A 22,002-nucleotide genomic window follows, 5' to 3' on the forward strand; every position below is an offset into this window, starting at 1 on the left:
GCAATAGAGCAAGGGTTTTGAATTCTGAATCGTGATTGCACACGTTTTTCATCTAGCTGTGATTTTTTTATTTTCCCATCCAGAACACAGGATTTGCTCTTCATCTCCTGTTTTCCTGGGTAGGACACACGGCAAAACCTCTGCCCTGGCTGGCGGCAGGACATCAGGCTGTGGTGAAGGAAAACAGGGACACAGGGCTCCCCTCCCTTGCCTCCAGCGCTCCCCATCTCTTCCAGCTTCACAGACCTTCACCTACACAACAGTCCTCCCTCTCCTACTTCACAGCCACCTAAAAGTGCCAGTTCTGTTCCCCCAGAACAGCAACGGCCCCACTGTCACCCCTCACCACCACCACTGCACGATGTCAACACTGCATTACGGCAACACACAAGCAGTAACTCCTTCCTGATCCAATACTCATATCCCTTACCCACTTGAACTGCCACTGCTTATTCAAGCAGTGGAAGCATCAAGCAACCTAGAAAGCAGGCGATCCATCACCTTGGGCAGGAAACAGAACAAGCTCTGCTTATGTGTATTAAAAATAAAATGAAAATACAGCATCCCTGTGCTCTTCCAGCAGTTGGTGACGGGAATCTGTCATCCAGGGCAGATTCTCTGGAAAGCAGCCACACTATGATGTTTATGAAGAACTTGCCTATATCTACGGACACACCTGAAAAGAACTAAATGTAACATTTTTCATTATTTAATTGTCTTCTCCAAACTTTATTCTCATCTTGTTTCCCCTATTTTTTCCTTGTGTATTTGTTAATCTGCGAGTTTCTTCTTGTCTGGCTTACATGCATTTCACTCCTGTATCCAAACACCTTCACTGTGGCTTTAACTGAGTCTAAGCTGCCTCTCATCACATTTCAAGCGGAAAAACACAAGCACTGGTTACTACTGTACACATCACTCTGCTCCAAAACGTATGAAGTTAACCATCACAGAAAAAACGCAGAAGCAATGTAAGTTCAGAAAACAGATGAGCTCTTCAGAAAAGACAGTTTCTGAAAAATATACATTGAAATTATTTTTATTTTTGCTGGAATTTAAAAAAAACATAGGAATATTGACATTGCATTTAAAAACCCCAGGAAGTTAAAGGTTCTACATTGTTGCATCTCTGAAATCCAACAGTGCAAAGCTGGAAATCACAAAAACATCTCCATCATGCCGTTTTTAGGAGATACCAATATATCTATGAACATTTCAAAACATGATTTTTAAAGAAGTGTCAGACTGTCCAAACTGGAAAGTGCTCTTCATGAAACACATCAAGATCTGTCACTCTTCTGGGAGGGCACTGTCAAAGAGTCAGACAATTCAACAAACAAGTTGTACAAAACATATCGAAGCAGAAGGAAACCTGATAATATTTCAAGGGAGCTGTAGGGCTTTAGTTTGAGATTTCTGTTTTAAATTTTGAGCAGTGCTATTGCGTGTGCTGCTTCTCTTGGTTCTACTCCATGTATTAATCTTGGCGAGCTTTGGGTGTTCTTATCCTCAAGGTGTACTGTTAGGTTGGTAAAATCATTACTTTCCTTTCCTGTATTGCAAGTAATAGCCAGTGTCCTGACCTTGGAGTAACAGAGAGTTGTATGCAAACAGAAATAGTCACTTAAATTACCTGAAGCTGGGCAAGAGACGTTGTGCATTTATACAGCCATGACGCAGATGGTATGATTTGTCTTCACCAGAGCTACAGCAGTACATACACAGCTGTTGTAACATGACACACGGCTTCTCAAAGTGTCAGGTAAGAAAGGCTTTCTACAAAAGTCCTTTGGAAAGTCATCATCTTGAAAGTCTTGCAGCTGCTAGAATGAAACAGTTCAAACTGCTACCGCTCAGGCTCCAGAGAAGTAGACACGAAAGTTAAATGCTTAAGAGAAGCAAGTGTCCTTCATGAATTCTAATGGTTGTGGGGATAAGACCTCAGAAAGAAAGGTCCTGCCTGTCCCAATAGCCTATTGACTGCGATAATAGTCAATATTTGTGGAATTCACTCATAAACATTATTCATTTTCACTTAGAGCCATGTTCTAACAATAATAAAGACAGCCCTGGGGGAAAAAAATCACATTAAATGTATATATAAGAACGCTATAAAAAAGTGACAAAGTCATGTTTCATTACAAAAAAAGTTTCTCTTTTTTTTCTTGATAATTTCTTTTTTAACTAAACAGGCTTTCATTCTTACATCAGAGAGCGACGAAGAAAAATAAATCAAATCCTAAAATTCTGATGTTTAGAAAACAACAGGAAAACTATTTTCATACTACAAAACATTTCACTTTACAAAACCCCCAAAGAGTTATTCTACTGCCTGGATGAGAAAGACAAAATGGGACATGAGAAGGATCAGAGGATCTTAAAACTAGACCTCAAGAATTTCTGGATAACATTCTCTGATCGCTGCAAGACTCTCTGACCTGAGTGGGACAGTTGTACAGGGAGCAAACGTGTGTAGAACCAGCTGGAGAGATGCTATGGATCAGGAGGAAATCCTGCCTTTATTTTGGTGTTTTACAGTCTTTCCAGTATAACCTGAGATGGCGTGATCCACCCCACAATACAAATACAGGTACATTCTAGCAGTTTCTGATACAAACCCCAACATTGTTTAATTTACTTAACAGTAGAGTCTGTCAGGAAAATGAAAATCTGTTTTATTGTATATTCTTTATGATGAAAAGTATATAAACTGCACTTTGAAATTAAGTCATGCTCCGCCAAACTGGTCTGCTTTAAGACTGCTAACTTCAGTGGAGAGAATTAAGATGTTTCAGCAAGTATCAATTTTCTGTTAAAAAATGTCCACAAGACAAAATAAAAAAAATTCTTAATTTACAATAAGCAGTGTAAACAGCAAAAACAATAGAAGCCACAAAGTTTCACGCACCAGCCACTGGCAGACAGGTAACTCCATATAGAATCATAGAACTTTGTATCTTCCTTTGTTGGTTGGTTGGTATGAATTTTGCTGCAAAGAAAGGCAAGAACAATCATAGTTAAAAGCGAAAAATAGAGAAATTAATTGCAATAAAGCCCCACTAAAAATAAATCCACATCACATAAGCAGTTCTTTAGCAATGGCTTCCCTTTAGGAAACATTTATACAGGGAGGTTAACAATTCTGAAAAAGAAACAAGCCTATCGATAACGGCTCAGCAGGCACAAGGAACCAACTGCTGAGAGGAAGGCTACTTGAGAGAAAGCCAAAGACTCTGCCAAGTCTAACAGAGTGTCACTGAACCAAGATTTCTTCAACCAGAGAGCTCAAAATGTGATTTTTCAAGGCAGTATCTTATTTGAGGACAGTGTGTCTAACACCGCTGATTATTAGCTGGGTGTGCTGTAAAGCTATGCCAAAACAAAACTCTTAACACAAAGTATTCAAATAAGGGGAATAATTCTCCTCCCTTTCTGATGGTGCTGAAATGAGGATATTTCTTTAGAGCTAACTCTTTAAGGGGTCTTCAGTCTAGAAGCTCTGTTAATGTGTTATCTCCATCTGCTGGCCGGATAGGAGCTGACCGAACACAGTAACACGTTTTCTAGGCTGTGTGAGGACACAGTGTTTTTGAGATCTACAGGCTCCAGTCCCTGATATTAATAACAATGTATGCCGGAGTGTGAAGATTTGTGGAAATCCCTCTCAAAGCATAAATTATGGCACTTTGTCTCTGCTTTCTGGGTATTTCACTCACCAATCTGATCAGCTCCTCTTTTATAAGTCGTGTGATTTCTGCCTTTGCTTTCTGTACAGCCAGTTCGTTGGCACCTGAAGACAAAAAAAATATGACCATCTTCAAGACTTTCTGTATATGAAGCCCACAGAATAAACATTGCTGGCTCCTTTCAGGAACATGCTAAAACTCGCTGAATATCCTCAGCTGTTTGCTGCAGATCACTCCAGTATTGCACAGGCTGCCAGATCCAGGCTGCGTTCTGCTTCAAGGAAGATACTTAAACCAGATGGTCATAAATCACACTATTCCAAAATACCTAGGATTACAGGTTTCTTTGAGAAAAACCTCTACTCAACCACTGTGAGATTTGCAAAGTTTTTGTTGTAGTAGTTGATGTAGTTTCTTATACTTTCAGCAGCCCAAACACATCCAATTCCATTTTCTTCCTTATTGCACACTGGCACAGACATCTTTGCGCTTATTCTGATTTCCACACACCCCCCGCCCCCGCTTTTCTTTCTTTCTCCTCCAAACCGATTCCAAGCACATTTGTTCTTCTGTGGCAGGTCAGTCTTCTCAAGAGAAGCATCACTGTGATCCCCATGGACCATTTGACAAAGTATATTAAGATAAATGAGTCGCTTTTGTAATTATATTAATTTGCCAAGTAACTCCAGTGAGTCTGTAACTGACCATACACACACTATGACTATAGAGATTCTGTATCTAATTCCAAAAGTGGAGCCCTAACTTTCATTGAAACATTTATAAAATGAATACGTACTTTCTATAGCCAAATAAATCTTTCGTTCTCCTTCCTTGGGTTCTTTGCCTGGAGGGAAGTAAGTTCCTCTGATTGTAATAGCAGCTTCAGAATATTCACTGATTCTCTGCAGTGCTTCTTTGGAGGTGACTTTCCATCTGGCCGTCTGCAAGGTAAAGGAAATGGGAGGATCAACAAAGAGGAAGGCACCACACAACGGCAACCGAAGCTTAGCCAGCATTTTAGACAAACCAGGAACACTGCACTGGGAAAATCTGGCACGGCATTCTTTAGAAATCCAGACTGAAATTTTAGCTGGTTATTTTTATGCAAGTATATGTAAAAGATGTGCCTATTATGTCAGCAAGATAAAGTTACGGAAGAAGGAGAAAAGAGAATGGACGCATAGTACCACTGAAGCAAGATCACTAAAGATCGTCCGTTCTGCTACTCTGAAAGTTTAAAACTGTTAATTTTTTCTTATGATATTCTGAAGCAGTGCTTTATTCCATTTAGCACCTTCTGTACAGGAACAGACTTCAAGAGCAAACACACTATTCATCAGTGTGAGTGCTTCCATTTAACAAAATAAATGCTATTTATTTCTACACAGTTCATTCGTTAAAGACAGAAATAAATAAACCTTAAAGTAATCAAAGATAACGAAACAATTTCCATTAGCTGTGATAAGAAACAGAGAATATTTTACTGGTATAATCATAGTCTAAGCTATGAAGACAGCCTATATTAAATAACAGTCACTTACACTTGAAGCAGCAAAATGGTTACTTGCCTGGGGGAAGTCATTGATCTCCAATTCTTCTTCGTATCTCTTAAAGGACTCGTTTTGTCCTCCATCCTGTTTCTCTTCCTCCTGCTTCTCTATAGGTACATAATTGAGCTTAGCATTGATTTTTTCAGCCAGTTGCTCTGCAATGGTCTTGGCAGATACAGTGGGAGCCTGAATTGTGCCTCCTCTCAGGATAGCGTTTGTTGCCTGCTGCATCACATCCTGCAAAAAAACCGGTCCATGTTGAGAGCAAAGTAGCCAAAAGAAGTCCTATATAAACCAACCAGGGTTTCATTAAGGCCTTTTATGTAATACAATTGTCCACATAAGAAACACACTCTCCAAAGTTCTTTCTTTTCTTCCCTTCCTCTCAGTAACCCACCTCACACCTGTGTAGTAAAGATATTACTGGTCTGTCATACCTTCAGCTCCAAACACCTTTGGACATTCCAGACCACAGTAACCTGCATCTAAATGGATCAGGTACTACACACCTCAGCAGAAAAGGATGTTCTGCAGCTCTGCTAAAGCTGACAGAACCCAATTGTGTCACATTATCAGTAATGAATTAACTCTTTGCCAGGGCAGACAAAGCATTCCAGTTCCGCACTAAATCTGATTATCACATTAGCTCAGTTACAAATCCTACAACTTGTAACTGACTTAGCCCAGCACAAACGAGCTAAGTAATGCACTGTGTTATTAGCATGCAGGAACACGGAATAAAATGGCAGCCACAGAGCAAAGAACTGAACAATCTTTATTAACAGGACAGAAAAAAATTCCTCTGACACAAGTCTGACCTTGAAGTGGAATGGGACCAGTACTTGTGCCTCGGCTCCAAGGTTCTTCTGAGCATTGATTCTCAAAGCCAATCTTTTCGCAATTTCCAATTTTTCTGCATTCCCAGCTGATGGTGTAGGAGCATTTGATGTTCCTGGTGTTCCCATGTCTTTTACTCTTTTCTTTGAATTGAACATGCTTTCAATTTGTTCATCGATCTAAAGAAAAGAACAATTATTAGATAATCCTATCGTCCTAAAGAAAGAAAACCCTAATGTGCATTTAGTTCACAGCTTTTAAAGAAATAAATCTTGTATAAATGGTTGAAGTCTGCACAGAACTACAGCTCAACGAAAGGAACAGATGCTCTAATATGAGGAAAAAGTCTGAACATAGTGTTTACTTTCAAGGTCATGAAAAGGGGTCTAAAAAACATTCGGAAAGGAATACAATAAGGATTTAGAAACAGAAGAGGCTACTATGAATTTCTTTAAAATACTACAAGTAAGAAAACGTTTCTAATTGAGGGCAATTGTTCTGTGTCATTTATGGAAGAATATTACGAAGAGAAGGCTTTGTAACATTTACATAACTACATATATATTTTAAGTATAAACTATGATTAAGTCTTCAGAAAGAGACTTTCAAGTTCTTCATAGATCTTCATAGCTATGAATCTTTTATATTGAAGAATACAGATCTACTATTGGAATTTAGATTATTAAGACAGTGATGTAGGACATGGAGTAACAAAAATCCACGCACCCTGCAATGCATTGTAACCTACTGGTGAAAAAAACAATACATTGGAAAACCTTAAGGAACTTAAATATGATTTTTAGGTGCTTACATCAATAGCTGTATCTTCATCATCTGAATCTTGCAAGCCAAGAGCCGCTTTTTGTAGCTTCTTTCTTTCATTAGCCAAAGCCTGTTCGGTTTCATCAAATTTAAAACCTTTGCCAGAAAATCCACTGCTTTTTTTAATCAACTTCCCCTCCTAGAAAACAAAACCATATCTTTTCATGCGTAGAAGTTTAAAATACCAATTTTGATAGCCATAAAAAACATGTCAAAATATACAATAACTTTGAAGTTATTTCCAAGAGCAAATCATAGCGCGTGCGCACACACACACACACTCTCTCTCTCTCTCACTCTCTCTTACCAAAGCATACGTAGGTGTTCTCTGAACCCAGACCAAAGCCCATTACGGAAGAAAGAACTACTTACAGCCTTCTGTTGGTCTTTGAAGTCAGCCCAGAGCTTCTCTAAATCAGTAGGAATTGGATTCCCGGACAACTCCAAAGCCTTAATGATATCACCAGCGTATCTTGCCTGATCCTCAGTAATGAACGTATATGCATACCCCTGGTCAAAATGAATATAAAAGATATTAAAGAAAAAATCTCTAAATAAACTTCATCTTCAAATTTATTGAAGCACCCTTGCACAGATGCTATTGTTCTGGTCAATAACAGCAACCATGATATGCATGAATAAATGTTCTTTAGCACGAATGTAGAATGAATAAAGTTATTTCCCAGGAAGTTACAGAGGTAATCAACCACAGATGGTAGAAACCAAAGTCTTTAATTTCAACCTCATCATAGTTAAAAGTTTGGAAAATAAAATCTTATAAATTCAGTAAGGCACATTTCCAACAGTGCAAAACACCCAAACTTTGAGCCACAAATAGGATTTACATGCACTCAAAAGGAAAACCCTCTTCCCACTAATAACGTAAACTACTCCCTCCATAGCTATCCCTTGGGAACATCTTGATCAAGTAATTAATAAGGAAAAATTGTCAGTAATAATCAAATCAGGCAACATATTATGCATACTTTATTGCCAGCTCGTCCTGTTCGTCCTGCTCGGTGCACATAATCTTCGTAATGGTTGGGACAGCTATAATTGACCACCAGCATCAATTGTTTTACATCCAAGCCTCTTGCCGCTACAGACGTGGCCACCAGAAGTTTGCAAGTTCCATTCTTGAAATCATTAATAATGCTGTCCCTGTCATACTGATCGATACCTGCAAGAAACCAGACAAAACTGTTAATTATATAGCTCTGCTTTCAGCCAAAAGAATTTGCACACCAATCAAAACACCCTCTGACTTCAAACATCCAAAAGCTCATGCAAATAAAATTTCAATGCATTCACATTTTTACAGGCAAAATACATGAGCCAGAATAATGACTCTAGCAGTCTGTTACCTAGAGTATCAATACTGTTAGTTTTTCCACTACAAAAAGATGTTTTCCACTACAAAAAGAAGTTTTCCCATTCCAAGATCCTCAAAAGTTTCTTTAATGATTTTCTATTTGATTTCTTATATTCAATTGAGACCCCCACCTGGAGGCTTTTGCTGTTCTCTAAAGGCAACAGAAATCTCAGAAGAACAAGAATGCTTTTCCCTCTTCTATACTCGCACTAAATGAACAGTGGTTTCGTACTTATTGGTTACTGTATTTTTAAGTGCACTATATATAAAAGTTTTAAAACGCTCTGGGGTGGACAATATTCTGAAGAGATTTCCTCCCCTTGTTACTAAACTACATGCGTTATATTACTCCTTCTTGGCAGAAAAGTGAAACAACAACTGCTATTGTGGAATCTCAAACAAAAGTATCATGTACTCCTCCAACAGCACCGACTCCTCTGCAATAGCAAGGAGTGTAGTAGCATTCCCCAAAAGGTGTTAACTCTCAGTAACAATCCTCTTGCATGGAGACAAGATTTGGCATCCGATGACATCTCACAGGGAACAATTTAGAGTAATTACAGAAAACTATCACGTCTAATTCAAATTAAGAGACAAACATCTTTCCCAATTACACAGCACAGGCTGCTTAGGAAGAAATAATTGGTACTGTCCAGGAACTGAGTAACTTTTGAGTACCGAATACCAATATTCTAGTTTGGAGTTGTTAATCTAAGTCCTTAAGTTTGCAGATTACCTCCATGAAGAGACAAGCACGGATAAGAGGCTCTCATTAAATCTTTCAGCAACCCGTCTGCATGTTCTTGTTTATCTACAAATATGATAACTGATCCTTTCTCCTGATAGTGTCCCAATAGCTCCAGTAACTTCAAAAACTTGTTCTCTTCTTCTATGACAATCTGGAAAAAGACATACAAAAGCGAAGTTGAAAGAGTATAAATTGTATCTTAAGTCATTAAACATATTTAGACATTTAGGGTGAATAAAAATGAACAGGAGATGGCCTTTCCAGGCTGTTCCCACAGACGGTGGCAAAACTGCTGTTCAGCTTGGGTGTATAAAACCAGGTTCTTTTTTTAAAAGAAAAAGTGATGACATTTCATTTGCAGATTAAGGGGTGAGTTTATCCTGAGTTCATGTTTAAGGTCACCACACTTACAAAACTAAAAGCTCTGGGCGTACTGGTTTATAGTCAATATTGCTGGAAATAGCGTATTACAAGCAAACGGGAAGATAAGCAAGGCAGGTGTGCGATACTTACAACATGTTGCTCCACATCAGAACAGACAACGCTTCTGCCTCCAACCTGCACTTCTATGGGTTTACTTAGGATTCTCCGAGCTAACGCTTCCATAGCTCTGGGAAAAGTGGCAGAGAACATAACAGTCTGACGATCAGGCCTGACGTTGTCGACAATGCGCATAACCTGGTTGAAGAGAACATTCCCTGTTAACACCCAAGCGCTGTAACTGAACCTCATACGCTGCCATCTTTAAATTAGGTGCACACGTGACAAAACATTTCTTTACAGATTTCTTCATGGGACTCAGGTGCTGGCATGGGAAGACAGGCAAAACTTGCTGGACTTGACAGGAGTTGAGTGGCATTATGCAACTTGTAGAAATCTTAAGACCTGCAAGCAGAAACCCTACAGCTCAAGAGATGAATTAAAGGAATTTTTCTAATTTTGGAAGACGCAACAGCCTGATGGCAACTGAGAGTCCTGGATGTCCACAGCTGCCAGCACGTAACCGGTCACCAACATTTTGTCCTGTCTCCTGCTGGACATTGCCAGGAGACATCAACAACTTTGCAAGCAGGCTACAACTATTAATATGACACCTGCACCAATGGATTACACAGGGCTACAACACGGCCATGCATATCCAAAACAAGTGTGTAAAAGGTGTAATAGAAGAAAATCATGTTCTAAGCTATATAAGAACATATTGAACACAAAGCATGTGAGGATAATAGAAAAAGTAAAGAGTCAGTTTAAACTGTTGTCCATACGTAACACATCTTTTTCAACACTTAATAGCATTGTAACAACAATGGAGCATTGCGAAGTTCTTTAAGTGAAAAGTAAGACCTCGTAGCAATATCGCTCGTGTCATTAATTACCTGAGGCTCAAAGCCCATGTCAAACATTCTGTCTGCTTCATCAAGTACAACATACGTGACTCTGCGGAGATTTGTCACTCGACCTGCGAAAGGAGAAAAAAAAGCACATGGGAAACAAAATCAAATGGAAATCTAGTTTCCCTCAGGAATAATTATTTTAAAATCTTACATAGTCTCACTATCTTCTAACAAAGACATTAATTAATTTTTTTAAGAAATTCACTAAATGTGAATTTTAACGTCATTTTAATCACTTATACATTCTGAGAAATGTGTAAGTATGCACAAGGCCCTTTATTTTGTCAAACTCTTCTCTTGCATACCATCATAGGGCCAGAAGAACCTGTAAAATTCAGAAAAGTGCCCTCGCCAAAACACATCATAAAACTAAGACTGAGCTGAAGCAAGGAGCCACATCAGCCATTATCTGACAGCGCCACCTAGAAAAAAACATATTAGAGATTACAGCGCATGTGTGGAAGGCAAAGTCCAGTGCTAACTGCTGCAGCCTCAGAAAAATGCCTTATATATAAAGTCTGCAACGCTTCCTTGGAGCTAGGGACAGCTCTTGGAGGATAATCATACCGACTCTAGTTAACTGCTAATTGTATGCACGAAACAGAGGAAGCAGTCTTTTCAGAACGAATATATAAAGATTAAAACCTACCCAGTAAGACTACTAGATTTAAAACTAAGAACCACCCCAAACTCTGGGACAGCTGGGAATGAAATAAGCCTGTTGTATACCTGTGAACGATTCCGAAACAAGGATGGACAGGTTAATTAGCACCCTTCCCAAACACACAGCCAGGAGCCTCCCTCTCATGAGAGGGATTTAACTCAAGGGTTTAAGAGTCATATTCTCTAATGATATAAACATGTGAATGTATTCAGTTCCACACAACTGTGGAGCGACACTCTCAAATGCTCCCAGAATGGAACAACTATGTCACATTTTCTACAGCTACCGCTCAGGCTCATGCCTATCAAACTACAGCAGAGTTTGGTCCTTTCAGCAAATTGTAGCTGAACTCTCAAATTATTTTTTTAGAGATTTAGCGCTGCATTTTTGTAGGATATGGGATTCATATTTAAGGAATAAAGTAAATATTTCTTAAAATCTACATATCTAGTCAACATCTTAACACTTTCATCCCCAAATAATAACTGTAAAATTACTTGGGAACAGCATTAATGTACCTACCTTTGACGATTTAAGTCTTGGAAGCCCAGTTCTATATGTCTTGAAGGTACTTTTTCCACAGAAGTTAAATAATGTCAACAGTTTAGTAGAGGTTTTGATGTGGAATAATTTAATAATAAAACTTTATCTAATAAAGCATGCAATGGTTACACTAGGACAAAACCTCTTAAAGCTGCAGTGGCTCAGTTTAATCAATCTGAATATTTGATGTAAGGTCAGTTCTTTTACTTTCAAACAGTTACTTAGGGAGGGCTTCTTTGTCTGTCTTTTAAAAGCAACAGATAAAGGCAGTCAGATGCTCTTAAATAAAAGTGGGTAACAGCTGAGCTACACTAACAACAATAAAGGATCAAGGGGCAGACAAAATAAGCAGCTGCTATGGAACCTTTATCTAAGCATCCTGAAGTTAAAAAATTTGGACCACTACATTTTAAGTCTAACAATGATAAATACTCTGAGAGACTCTTCAAGAGCAGTTGTATCTCCTGGCCTCCCCGAAGTCAAACCAGTATATGATTAAACCTATCACTAGTGCTACATATTCTCAATAGCAGCAAGAGTGCAGCCTGAAGAGATATAAGAAAATTCCATAAGACCATTTATCAAAATGCATGATCTTTTGAATTTGTCAGAATTACGTAACAAATATAAAAAATTCTCCATAGGAAAAGGTTTTCTACTCACCATTGTTAGCTGCTAACATGTCAATCATACGTCCAGGTGTGCAAACAATAATTTCAGCACCTCTTTTGAGTTCAGCGATCTGATTTTAAAACAAAATGTTAGTAGGGGGTGGCTTTGTGGTTAAACATACATCATCTTGCAAAAAACTAAGCAACATACATGGCAATGCAGCCACTCTGTTAACGTGAATCGTTGTTTAGATAAAGATTTTACTTAGAAATTTCTTTTAAGTCTTTGGAAAACTTTACTTTCCAAAAGAGTAACCTCCAACAACCGACGCTGCCACCACTTGAAGCAGTCTGAATGGGGATATGCCTTCTATAAGGGCCTATAAGAAATGTCACATTATATTAGGGACAACGGATAGTAAACACACCATGTTCCATCACAGAAATTAAGAATCCTGTTGTTTCCATAAGCTGGGGGAGTGGGGAAAATTTATCTCAAATGACTTTAACCTGCAATATTTGACATTTTCTAGTTTTTGTTATATAAAAATGCAGCTTCTCAATAGATTTCAAACTATCACATCCCTACTGATGGTTTAATTACTGACATGCTACCCAGGTATGAAGGGGAGTCTGAAACTTTTAAGGACTGTACTTGAGAATTTTCAAGATCAGCATGCTTAAGGCAAAGTTACATGCAAATGCTGCAGCTTTTCCATTCCTACCATTCTTATAGAGAAAATCCAGGCTGCAAATGTACTGGATTTATGGGAAAGAGAAATGAACTAAGTTCACTGCAAAATTAACCTTAACTAATAAAGTTCAAGAATTATATGTCAAGTAAGGCATGTCTTTTGTGTTACCTGTTCACTGATTCCTGTTCCTCCATAAACACAGACAACTCGAAGCCCAAGTGTCTTTGAGAATTTCTTACACTCCTTGGTAATCTGCAAAGCCAACTCGCGAGTAGGTGTCATAATGACAGCTGAAAAGCAAAGCATTCCCATCACAAACTGTAACACGATGTTATTCATACGAGAAAAAATAATATTCTGTAATGAAGTTTAAAGTTATTCACTTATATGTATTTTTAAAGAGGTAGTTTCAAGAAAAAGAAAGTTAAGGCAGCATGAGGATGGGGCGGAACTCTGGTCAGTTTAAAAATCAAAGGAGTAAGGTCTCCCTGCCAGAGATATATATATATATATATATCTGCACCAGCACTCTTGAAGCAACACTAGGCAGCACAGTCATCACAAACAGCACTGAACAACACGGTGATCAGTAATGAAATTAGAAGCAAGCCACAGTAGTGGACATTAGTAAGTAAGCATTCCCTCCTATCAGCAAAAGAAGAACTGAAGAAATTCTAAAGCATATGCTTTTTATTTCTTTAAATGGCAATTTTGAAAAGAAAAGTCTCATACCTATGGGACCTTCTCCTTCTTCTAACGCTCTCTGATCCATAATGTGTCTGAACATGGGCAAGAGAAATGCAATAGTTTTTCCGCTTCCTGTTTTAGCAATGCCAATCAAGTCACGTCCATTCATAATTGCTGGGATAGCCTGGCTTTGAATGGGAGTGGGCTTTTCGTAGCCATGTCTTAAAGAAAGGAAAAAAAGATGTTTTAAGAACAAAACTGGGTTCGACAGATCTGAATCATAGAGTCATACTGAAAAAGACTCTGCATATTCACATTTACATCAGTGCCATTCAAAAACTACAGCACAAAAATGAGCACCAAATACATGGCAACTAGCAGAAGCAATAGTTCACAACAAGAGTTCAACACTGAGCAATAAATACACTGTTGACTATATTTGTAAACCTACAAGCACAGGTGTGTTGCACTATGCAGCAAAGAAAAAGGTTTTCCCCATAAAAATATGACAGAACAGAGCGAAAAAAAATCAAGCATGACATAGTTCATAATGTGTTTGCTTACTTTTTGAGGGCAGTGAGAATCTTCATGGAAATGCCACACTGCACCCAGGTTTTTATTGGTTTGGGGCAGCCTTTTCCCTTGACTGTAATTCCCTCCATCTCCAGCCTGTACACATTCACCTCTGAAAGAGAGTTTGCATTCCATCGGAGCCAAGTTTGACACTACTCCACTACCTTGATCAAAACATTCTTGATCTGTCCCTGAACGTGAAATATAAATTTTATCACCGCCAGAATAACAGCTTTTAGCTTCTTACACATAAATACAGGAGGCGGGTGGAAAGGACTCAAACAAATTTTTGAGTCAGTGATCTAAATGACTCAGTGTTCTTCTATACCAAGTTGTTCCAAATGCTCTTTATATTCCAAAAGAATTCATTGTTTCTTTGCACATCTAAATCCACTACACTTCAACAGTACCCAGGGTTGTATTTGTCCTTACCTTCTTGAGTCATTTTAGCTAGTTCTGGTACTTCAACATAGAAGTTTTTCCTGAAAGGTTCATATTCTATCTTTCCATGATCTACTGGTTCCAGCAGCTTCCTCTGCTTGGTCTGGTAGCCAGTCAGGGCTGTCTGAAGATCAACTTCCTCCTCTTCTGAGGAATACTGCAGAGATTACAATTTGTGAGTTAGTATGAATGGTATTTTGAGAGGCTCTGTTTTTTCAGTTGTAGAGGAACCATACTCAGAAGCTACTCCTCTCCCTATTAAACCAGTACTGAAAACCTGTTCTCAGTCTAACAGGAGCCCAAATTATTCTTTCATCTATTTCTTTCATGTTTTTCCCACTCTTTTCATCATGTTCTGCATCACTTTCTTGACTTTACACAAACTAGACCAGCCTTCTTGCCATTCAGAAACAATCGCCGCCATACAACAGAAAGAATAAAACAGTAAGGAAAAAATGCAGTACATCCAGTAGACGGCATCCTACTGATCTGCATCCCACTGCAGACACAGTCCTGCCAGATGCACCCAATTCAGCTTTAAGTTAATTGTGTACGACTGACGCAGGACCTGCAGCAATAGAGCTCGGCATGATGCAGCTGAGTGACAGTGCTAGATCTCTAGTCTCCAACTCGGGCAAGGTTGTCTCTCGAAGCTCTGCCCCTGGCCAGCAACTTCCCCAAACCCTTAACAACTATCCTATTGTAAGAAGCACACTACCACTTCATAGTAAAAATATGAAATGCTTCCACTACCTCCATTGCATCTTGGTCATTCTCCATGAGCTCTCCTTTCTTCTTTTCTGACTCCACAGCTGCCTTTTTGGTTGTCACCACAGTGACCACCTTGGTAACAGTTGGTCCGGTTTTCTACAAAGACAATTAAGGAAAATTATTGCATTATCATATAAAATTACAAACATGGTGTATAAAATATACAGAGTATTTGTACTTCTGGATGCATTATGCTGGGGTTTTTTCACTTTCTTCAGTGAAATTCTATCTGCATAGTGTTTGATAAATAGCCTCATAAAAACACCGGGAAATTAAAGTTAAGGCAAAGAGGCATTAAGTGCATCTAGCTTATTTCTTGCTTTTTCGCACTTCCCTTCCTTTTCTTTCCCAACCCATTTTGATATTAAAACACAAAGCTATTTTTAAAAGAGGAGATTAAAAAAATCCTAGCAAGTGATTTTACCTTTTCACTCCCACCACCTTTCACGCTTCTCATGTTGAACTTCTTCACCTCTTCTTTTACTTCTTCCATATAAGCATCCAAGGGATCTAACTCTTCATTTTCAACCTCATCACCTTCTTTTTCTCCTTCTGCAGTCTCCTCTTCATCATCTAATGCAAGTAGGAAAGGTGGGAATAAAACAGGCAGCGAAAGAGAAAAGTGCTCCAAATGTGAAGCTATTGGTCTACCCAAACAATTACAGTGCAGTTTTATTACTGTATCATTTTTCCTCATACAAATCCCTCCAGTTTGTTAACCTCAGTTGTATCTTAAACTATTTGAAGCCATGACCAGATTTAGACTTTGTTATTTTATAGTTTGCATTCTGAAAAGTAATTAAATGCCTCAAAAATAATGTAGTAAAAATATTAGGAACAAAAGTATTTTAACTGTTATATATAAAAAGTTAAATACCATCATCATCTTCTAAACTCCATTTCTTCCCCTGTTTCATCTCTTCAATTTCTTTTTTCAGTTCTCCTATGTTTTCCATAGCTTTCTTACGCTGTTCTTCCCTCCATTTCTCCACTCTTTCTTTTCGTTTTCTCATCTCTTCTTCTAGTTTGTTCTGATCAAAATTCTATGATAAAAACACCAAGCGAACAGTGAAAATTAACAGCCACTGCCTTCATCTCCTTTTCATTTCCTCTACTGACACCTAATATGTGAAAAAGGAGAGATCCTTCATGGTTGTCTGTGGTTTGCGGAATAAGCAGTTCAAAATCTGGACTGAGAAGAATGTTTTTTATGCCAAGAACTGGAAGCATATCCCGTGCTCCCACATTTAGCGGGGATTTTTGCCAGCTCTAAGAACACGTTTTTTCCGTTGATGCAGTAATCTATGACTAAATTAATTTCTAGATTAAATTCTGCCTTTTAAATTCATAAGCACTTCAAGTCTCTACCTCAGTGGCCACGGCATTTGTGGTAGCATCTTTCTCCTTCTCTTCTTCTTTGTCGTCTTTGTCTTTTTTCTTTTCTTTGGAAACTTCCACACCGTCTGTCTTTTCTTTAGACCTTGATCTGAAAGGTAAAATCAAAGACCTCTTAGAACATTACAGGTTTTTTCAGGGTGGGGATACACATGTGCTGGACCGAAACAGCACTATCGACACCCTTATACAGGTTTATGTTTTCAAATACCTTCCAAAGCACACTGCCTCCCAGGGAATCTTTCCATTTCATTGAAACATTCCCCTTCACTACCAGAAATTTAGAACCTACTGCAATCCAGCGATACAAGTGCTTTAGTTCTGTTCTTCTCACTTCTTTAGAGGTGGAAGTTGTAGGCTTCATTTCCAGAACACTTACAATTGATACTCTAGTGGTCCTGCAGTTTATTTTACACCTCCTTGAAGACAGCAGTTAGAAAAGAGATACTAAAAATTTCCTGTTTGTTGAATTTCTAGAGGGGCAAAGTGATTTAGCATCTTGCCATGGAGGTTTGATTGTCCCCCTGAGCACTGGCCAAAAGACATAAACACACCTCTCCCTGGGAAAAGCTACTTACGCAACTCAAATGTAAAGTGCAGACTCGCATTTAATGCAAACCCCATTTACCCCAGGTTTTATTATCCTTACTTGCTTCCAATTAAAAGAAAAAACCGGCATCCTAACCAAACGTGTGCTAACTCAGAATACTATATGTAAAATTCACTTTAGCCAATTAAATCTCATTAATCCTTTTCCATTGGGCTATCCTAACACAAATCACACATTTATTCCAAGACTTTTGTGATTCCAGCTTCTCACAATTTCTAGATTGTCATCAACCTGCTTATTCTTTACACAAACTGTTGCTGCAATGTGTGGACTTCCCACTCATTTTACAGCAAAGCGTGATTATGCGCTGTTTGTGATTGTATCTGAAAATCCTATTATAATATATTTACAAGAACGTGACCTGTGGTAAATTTTTACATGTTTCTAAAGTCAACATCTAAGAGCTCAAGTTTTACAGCTTTATTAAGTCTATTTACTAGACAGTTTATTCAACTGCAACTCCTCGAAACCAGCACCTGTCAAATCCATACTGACCCCAGCACTAAGCACACCCACAGAATTCAACAAACAGCAGATAAACAGATAGTGGCTTTACGAGCTTGACCACAGCAGACTTCTTGAGCTTCTCTGAAGTGTTACACTACACACCTCTACACAGGTATAATTAAAAAAACCCCAAACAGTAGCACTTAAAACAGCTTAGAAATTCCTGTTGTAGATGTCACCCCGATGCCATTTGTAGATGCTCTGCTGCTACTTTACCTGCACTTTTTAAAAGCTCTGCATGTTTCAAAAAATAAGTGTTTTATCCAAGAAAGAAAATAATACCATGCATCACCAAAAACACTGCACTGGAGCAAGTCTGGTAACTAAAACCTACTGCTCTCCAGAAATTTAGAAGTTGAAAGAAAGTCATACTTCAATGCAACGCCTGTGCCAGGGAGCACCCATACGTTATTGATCTGGGCACACAAAATATTAGCTATCGGTGCTGGAGCCTGAGATAACAACAAAGCACTACAAAGCATCTGGAATGAAATTCAGTCTTAACTTCAAAGTCAACTGCTTATTTTAGCTGCCACAACTTGGGTATTTTTCTTTTATGGAAATGTTCTCACAAAAAACTGCACAACAATCATTATGCAATGGGAAAAAAATTATAACAGTACACTCACACAATATTCTCCTTGTTGTACAAACCAAAGATTTGCCTGCTGATTCCTTCCACGTTAACAATAGCTTTATGATATTTTGTCACTATGACATTGATTGTAATCAGAGAACACGAATACCTGTTTTCTGTTTTCCTGTTCTTGCTTGGGCTGGAGGACCGAGACCGTCTACCTCTACTTCTGCTTCTAGAGCGCCTCCTCTCTCGGCTCCGGGACCTTCTCCTCTCTCGGCTCCGTTCCCTCTCTCTACTTCTTGAACGTCTGCCACAGATCAAAATTGTACTTATTCAGCACATGATCGCAGTATAATTTTAGCCTGCTATTGAGGAACAGGGTGTAAAAGGAATCCAAAAATTATCAAGACCACTAAGAGCTTACAAACCCTAGCACCAGCAGCTAGAAACCATTTACTAGCCAACAATGTTAAGCATAGTAAAATGTACCATGAAAGTAATAATTATAGTGGGAGAACATTGATATTCCGACCACAGGCACTTTTATCTGCTTTGATTGGAGTCGATAAGCCATACCTTTGACGCTTTCTGTCACGCGATCGAGACCTTCTCTTGTCCCTACTGCGTGACCTCTCACGCCTACGATCTCGATCTCGACTTCGAGAGCGCCTGTCATCACGTTTTCGTTTGTCAGATGGAGAACGACTTCTAGAACGGCTACCAGAGCGTCCACGTGACGCAGAGCGCTTCCGATAATGCCTGTGTCATAAATTAGCAAAAAACAAATGAAGGTGAGCAGGGGAACAATTTGCAGTTAAAGGATATTTGTCATATTCGGATGAACAGGCCTCCACCTCCCTCCTTCCCTTCTGTGACTGTCACATGGGGTTGTATTACAACCGTATCAACACTAAAAATAATATAGTTTATTTCAGCACGTTGGTATATTAGGTACCATGTACAATTGGAACCCGTACAGTAGCACCACAATATCCATGTACCGTCTATCAGCAGCACAACTGAATGCAAATAGCATCTATCAGGGTGAGATATTTCTAATTTTTTTCCCATCTCTTGTCACAAAATGCTTTGGAATCAGTTCCATACTTCCCTCCTTTTTCATCTTTTCCTTTTAGAAAATACAGATTTGTTTGTTTGTTTTCCTCTACCATGTGCAATATTTATAGTGTAAGATTTGAGGTTTCACAAGCCCTAGTCTGAAGAACACAGCTTCACATCAACTCCAGCACACGCAGTCCACTCCAACCACTCCACTCACCATTCACTCTCACCTCCTTACCATTTCTCAACTTTCAAAACTTTTTGTAGCTATTAAAATAGTAAATTAATACAAGTCTAAACCCATTTTTTATATTATTTTTACATCAAACAGAAGAAATTTGTCATGATAAGCAAGGAAGTCCCGTTAGCTTGAGCGTCAGCGGTTTGGCATTTAGCTCTCAGGAGATTTTGCAGCCTGAGTCTCTAAAAGTGTCTTGCTGGTAACAATGGCTGCGCTAACTAGTTTGAAACTAATTAAGACATATCAATGGGAGCACCCAGCTCTTCAATTAATCACTAACGTGAACAGAAGGCAGTCGTTAAAATTTCTACTCATCCGCCTCGCTCAGTATATATCTCAATTACGGAGCTAGGAAGCTGTTACAGTGTGTTACAGGACAATCACACGTGGGGAATATTCTAATCACAGCTTCCGTGTCAAATGCTTAGATTAAACTAGGAAACATGAACATGTGCCACAACAGCTCTTGCAAATTAAGAAGTTATTTTAAAGCCTGATAGGTGTGAGTGGCTCCAAATCATCCAGCACTGCAATCTCAATGCAAAACACAGAGAGTACATGATCACGTTACTGCCGAGCCGGCTACAACACCGTGTTTCAGAAAATCATAGAATAGAATCACAGAATGGTTTGGGTTGGAAAGGAACTTGAAGCCCACCCCGTTCCACCCCTGCCATGGGCAGGGACACCTCCCACTGGATCAGGGGCTCCAGCCCCATCCAACCTGGCCTGGAACCCCTCCAGGGATGGGGCAGCCACCCCTGCTCTGGGCAGCCTGGGCCAGGGCCTCCCCACCCTCAGCGTGAAGAATTTCTTCCTAATGTCTCATCTAAATCTCTCCCTTTCCAATCTACAGTCGATCCCCTCAGCCCTCCCCAGCTTTCCCGGAGCCCCTTCCAGTGTTGGCAGCTGCTCTAAGGTCTCCCTGCAGCCTTCTCTTCTCCAGGCTGAAGAACCCCAACTCTCTCAGCCTGTCCTCATGGTAGAGCTCCTCCAGCCCTCGCATCACCTCCACGCCCTCCTCTGGACCCGTTTCAAACAGATTTACACCAGCCGCGAGAGGACAAAGGACACACGACCCTGCATAAACTCCAAGAGAACAGGCAAACCCGTCTCATCCCGGTACAAGAGCCCGGGTTTGCTCTCTCTTGGCCAGCTCCGCCACTGCTGCTACCGCAGCCAGGCCAGGCCGGGCCCGCTGGGCTCGGGGATGCTCAGAATCACCGCAAACCCGAGCTGGAAGGCACTCACGGGGCCCATCGCGTCCGCTTTTCCCGCACAGGGGTTGTGCCCGTGTCACTGAATCAGAATAGGCTGAAAGTGACCTTGAAGCCCATCCAGTCCCACCCCTGCCATGGGCAGGAACACCTCCCGCTGGCTCAGGCTGCCCAAGGCCCATCCAACCTGGCCTGGAACCCCTCCAGGGATGGGGCAGCCACAGCTTCCCGGGCTGGGGCAGTCTGGGCCAGGCCAGGGCCTCCCCACCCTCACGGTGAAGAAATTCCTCCTTACGCCCAGTATACTTCTGCCCCCCTCCAGTTTATACCCGTTCCTCTTCGTCCTATCACCACCAGCCTTTATGAACAGTCCCTCCCCGGCTTTCCTGTAGGCCTCGGCCCCGGTCCCGCTCCCCGCCAGGCCGCCCCGCCGCCCTGTCCCCGCCCGCAGCCTCCCGACCCTCGCCCGGGGGACCCGCAGGCCGGGCCGGGCCGAACGGCGCCCCCGCCGCCTCACCTGGACTCGCGGCCCATGGCGGCGGCGGCGCTGGCACAGCACTACGCGGCAGCCATTCCGCGCCCCGGGGCAGAGAGAGGCGCGCGCGGAGCGGCCCCCGGGGTGCCTCCGCCTGCCGCCAGCGGCCCCTGCCGGCCGGAGGGCGCGCAGCACCCGGCGGGGAGCGCGACGGGAGCGGGCGGGGAGCGCCCCCCAGCGGGCAGCGCCTCCAAACGGGGAGTGCTCCGAAACGGACAGCACCCCGAAAGCGGCAACGTGCTAAAATGGGCAGCACCCCGAAAGAGGCAGAGCACCAAAACACGGAGTGCCCCAAAACGTGGAGCACCCCAAAACAGGGGATGTGCCAGAAACAAAGAGTGTGCCTACATGGACAGCTCACTGAAACAGGCAGCACCCCAAAATGGGAGGATGCGCTCAAATAGGCATCACCCCCAAAACGGGCAGTGCCCAGAAACAGGCAGTGTGCTAAAAGAGGGGGG

At 40.7% G+C, this 22,002-nt stretch overlaps 2 protein-coding genes across 5 annotated transcripts in view; one reads left to right on the plus strand and one right to left on the minus strand.

The window, feature by feature from the left end:
* Positions 1 to 1,023: 1,023 nt before the first annotated feature.
* On the minus strand, positions 1,024 to 21,626 carry DDX46 (DEAD-box helicase 46). Of its 4 annotated transcripts, none has more exons than XM_054079389.1 (24): positions 21,524 to 21,626; positions 19,063 to 19,245; positions 18,653 to 18,793; positions 16,763 to 16,880; positions 16,272 to 16,437; positions 15,819 to 15,967; positions 15,377 to 15,490; positions 14,615 to 14,780; positions 14,174 to 14,294; positions 13,655 to 13,830; positions 13,091 to 13,212; positions 12,280 to 12,358; positions 10,392 to 10,474; positions 9,529 to 9,693; positions 9,004 to 9,166; positions 7,882 to 8,075; positions 7,268 to 7,405; positions 6,885 to 7,034; positions 6,055 to 6,252; positions 5,255 to 5,473; positions 4,483 to 4,627; positions 3,717 to 3,790; positions 2,909 to 2,989; positions 1,024 to 1,823 (listed from the first exon to the last, which is right to left on the minus strand). In XM_054079389.1, the coding sequence occupies exons 1-23, from the start codon at positions 21,538 to 21,540 to the stop codon at positions 2,942 to 2,944; spliced, it is 3,129 nt and encodes a 1,042-aa protein (XP_053935364.1). In that variant the 5' UTR covers positions 21,541 to 21,626; the 3' UTR covers positions 1,024 to 1,823; positions 2,909 to 2,941. The 4 variants fall into 4 exon arrangements, with proteins under 4 accessions (XP_053935364.1, XP_053935362.1, XP_053935361.1 ...); XM_054079387.1 differs by having other exon boundaries at positions 1,024 to 2,069; XM_054079386.1 differs by having other exon boundaries at positions 1,024 to 2,809.
* SKP1 (S-phase kinase associated protein 1) overlaps positions 21,516 to 22,002 on the plus strand; it is a 276,895-nt gene continuing 276,408 nt past the window's right edge. The window contains exon 1 of the mRNA XM_054079407.1: positions 21,516 to 21,523. The gene's annotated coding sequence lies outside the window, so the exon portion shown is untranslated. The remainder of the gene's footprint in view (positions 21,524 to 22,002) is intronic.

This window comes from Cuculus canorus, chromosome 14 (assembly GCF_017976375.1).
Source record: "Cuculus canorus isolate bCucCan1 chromosome 14, bCucCan1.pri, whole genome shotgun sequence".
Lineage (NCBI taxonomy): Eukaryota > Metazoa > Chordata > Aves > Cuculiformes > Cuculidae > Cuculus > Cuculus canorus.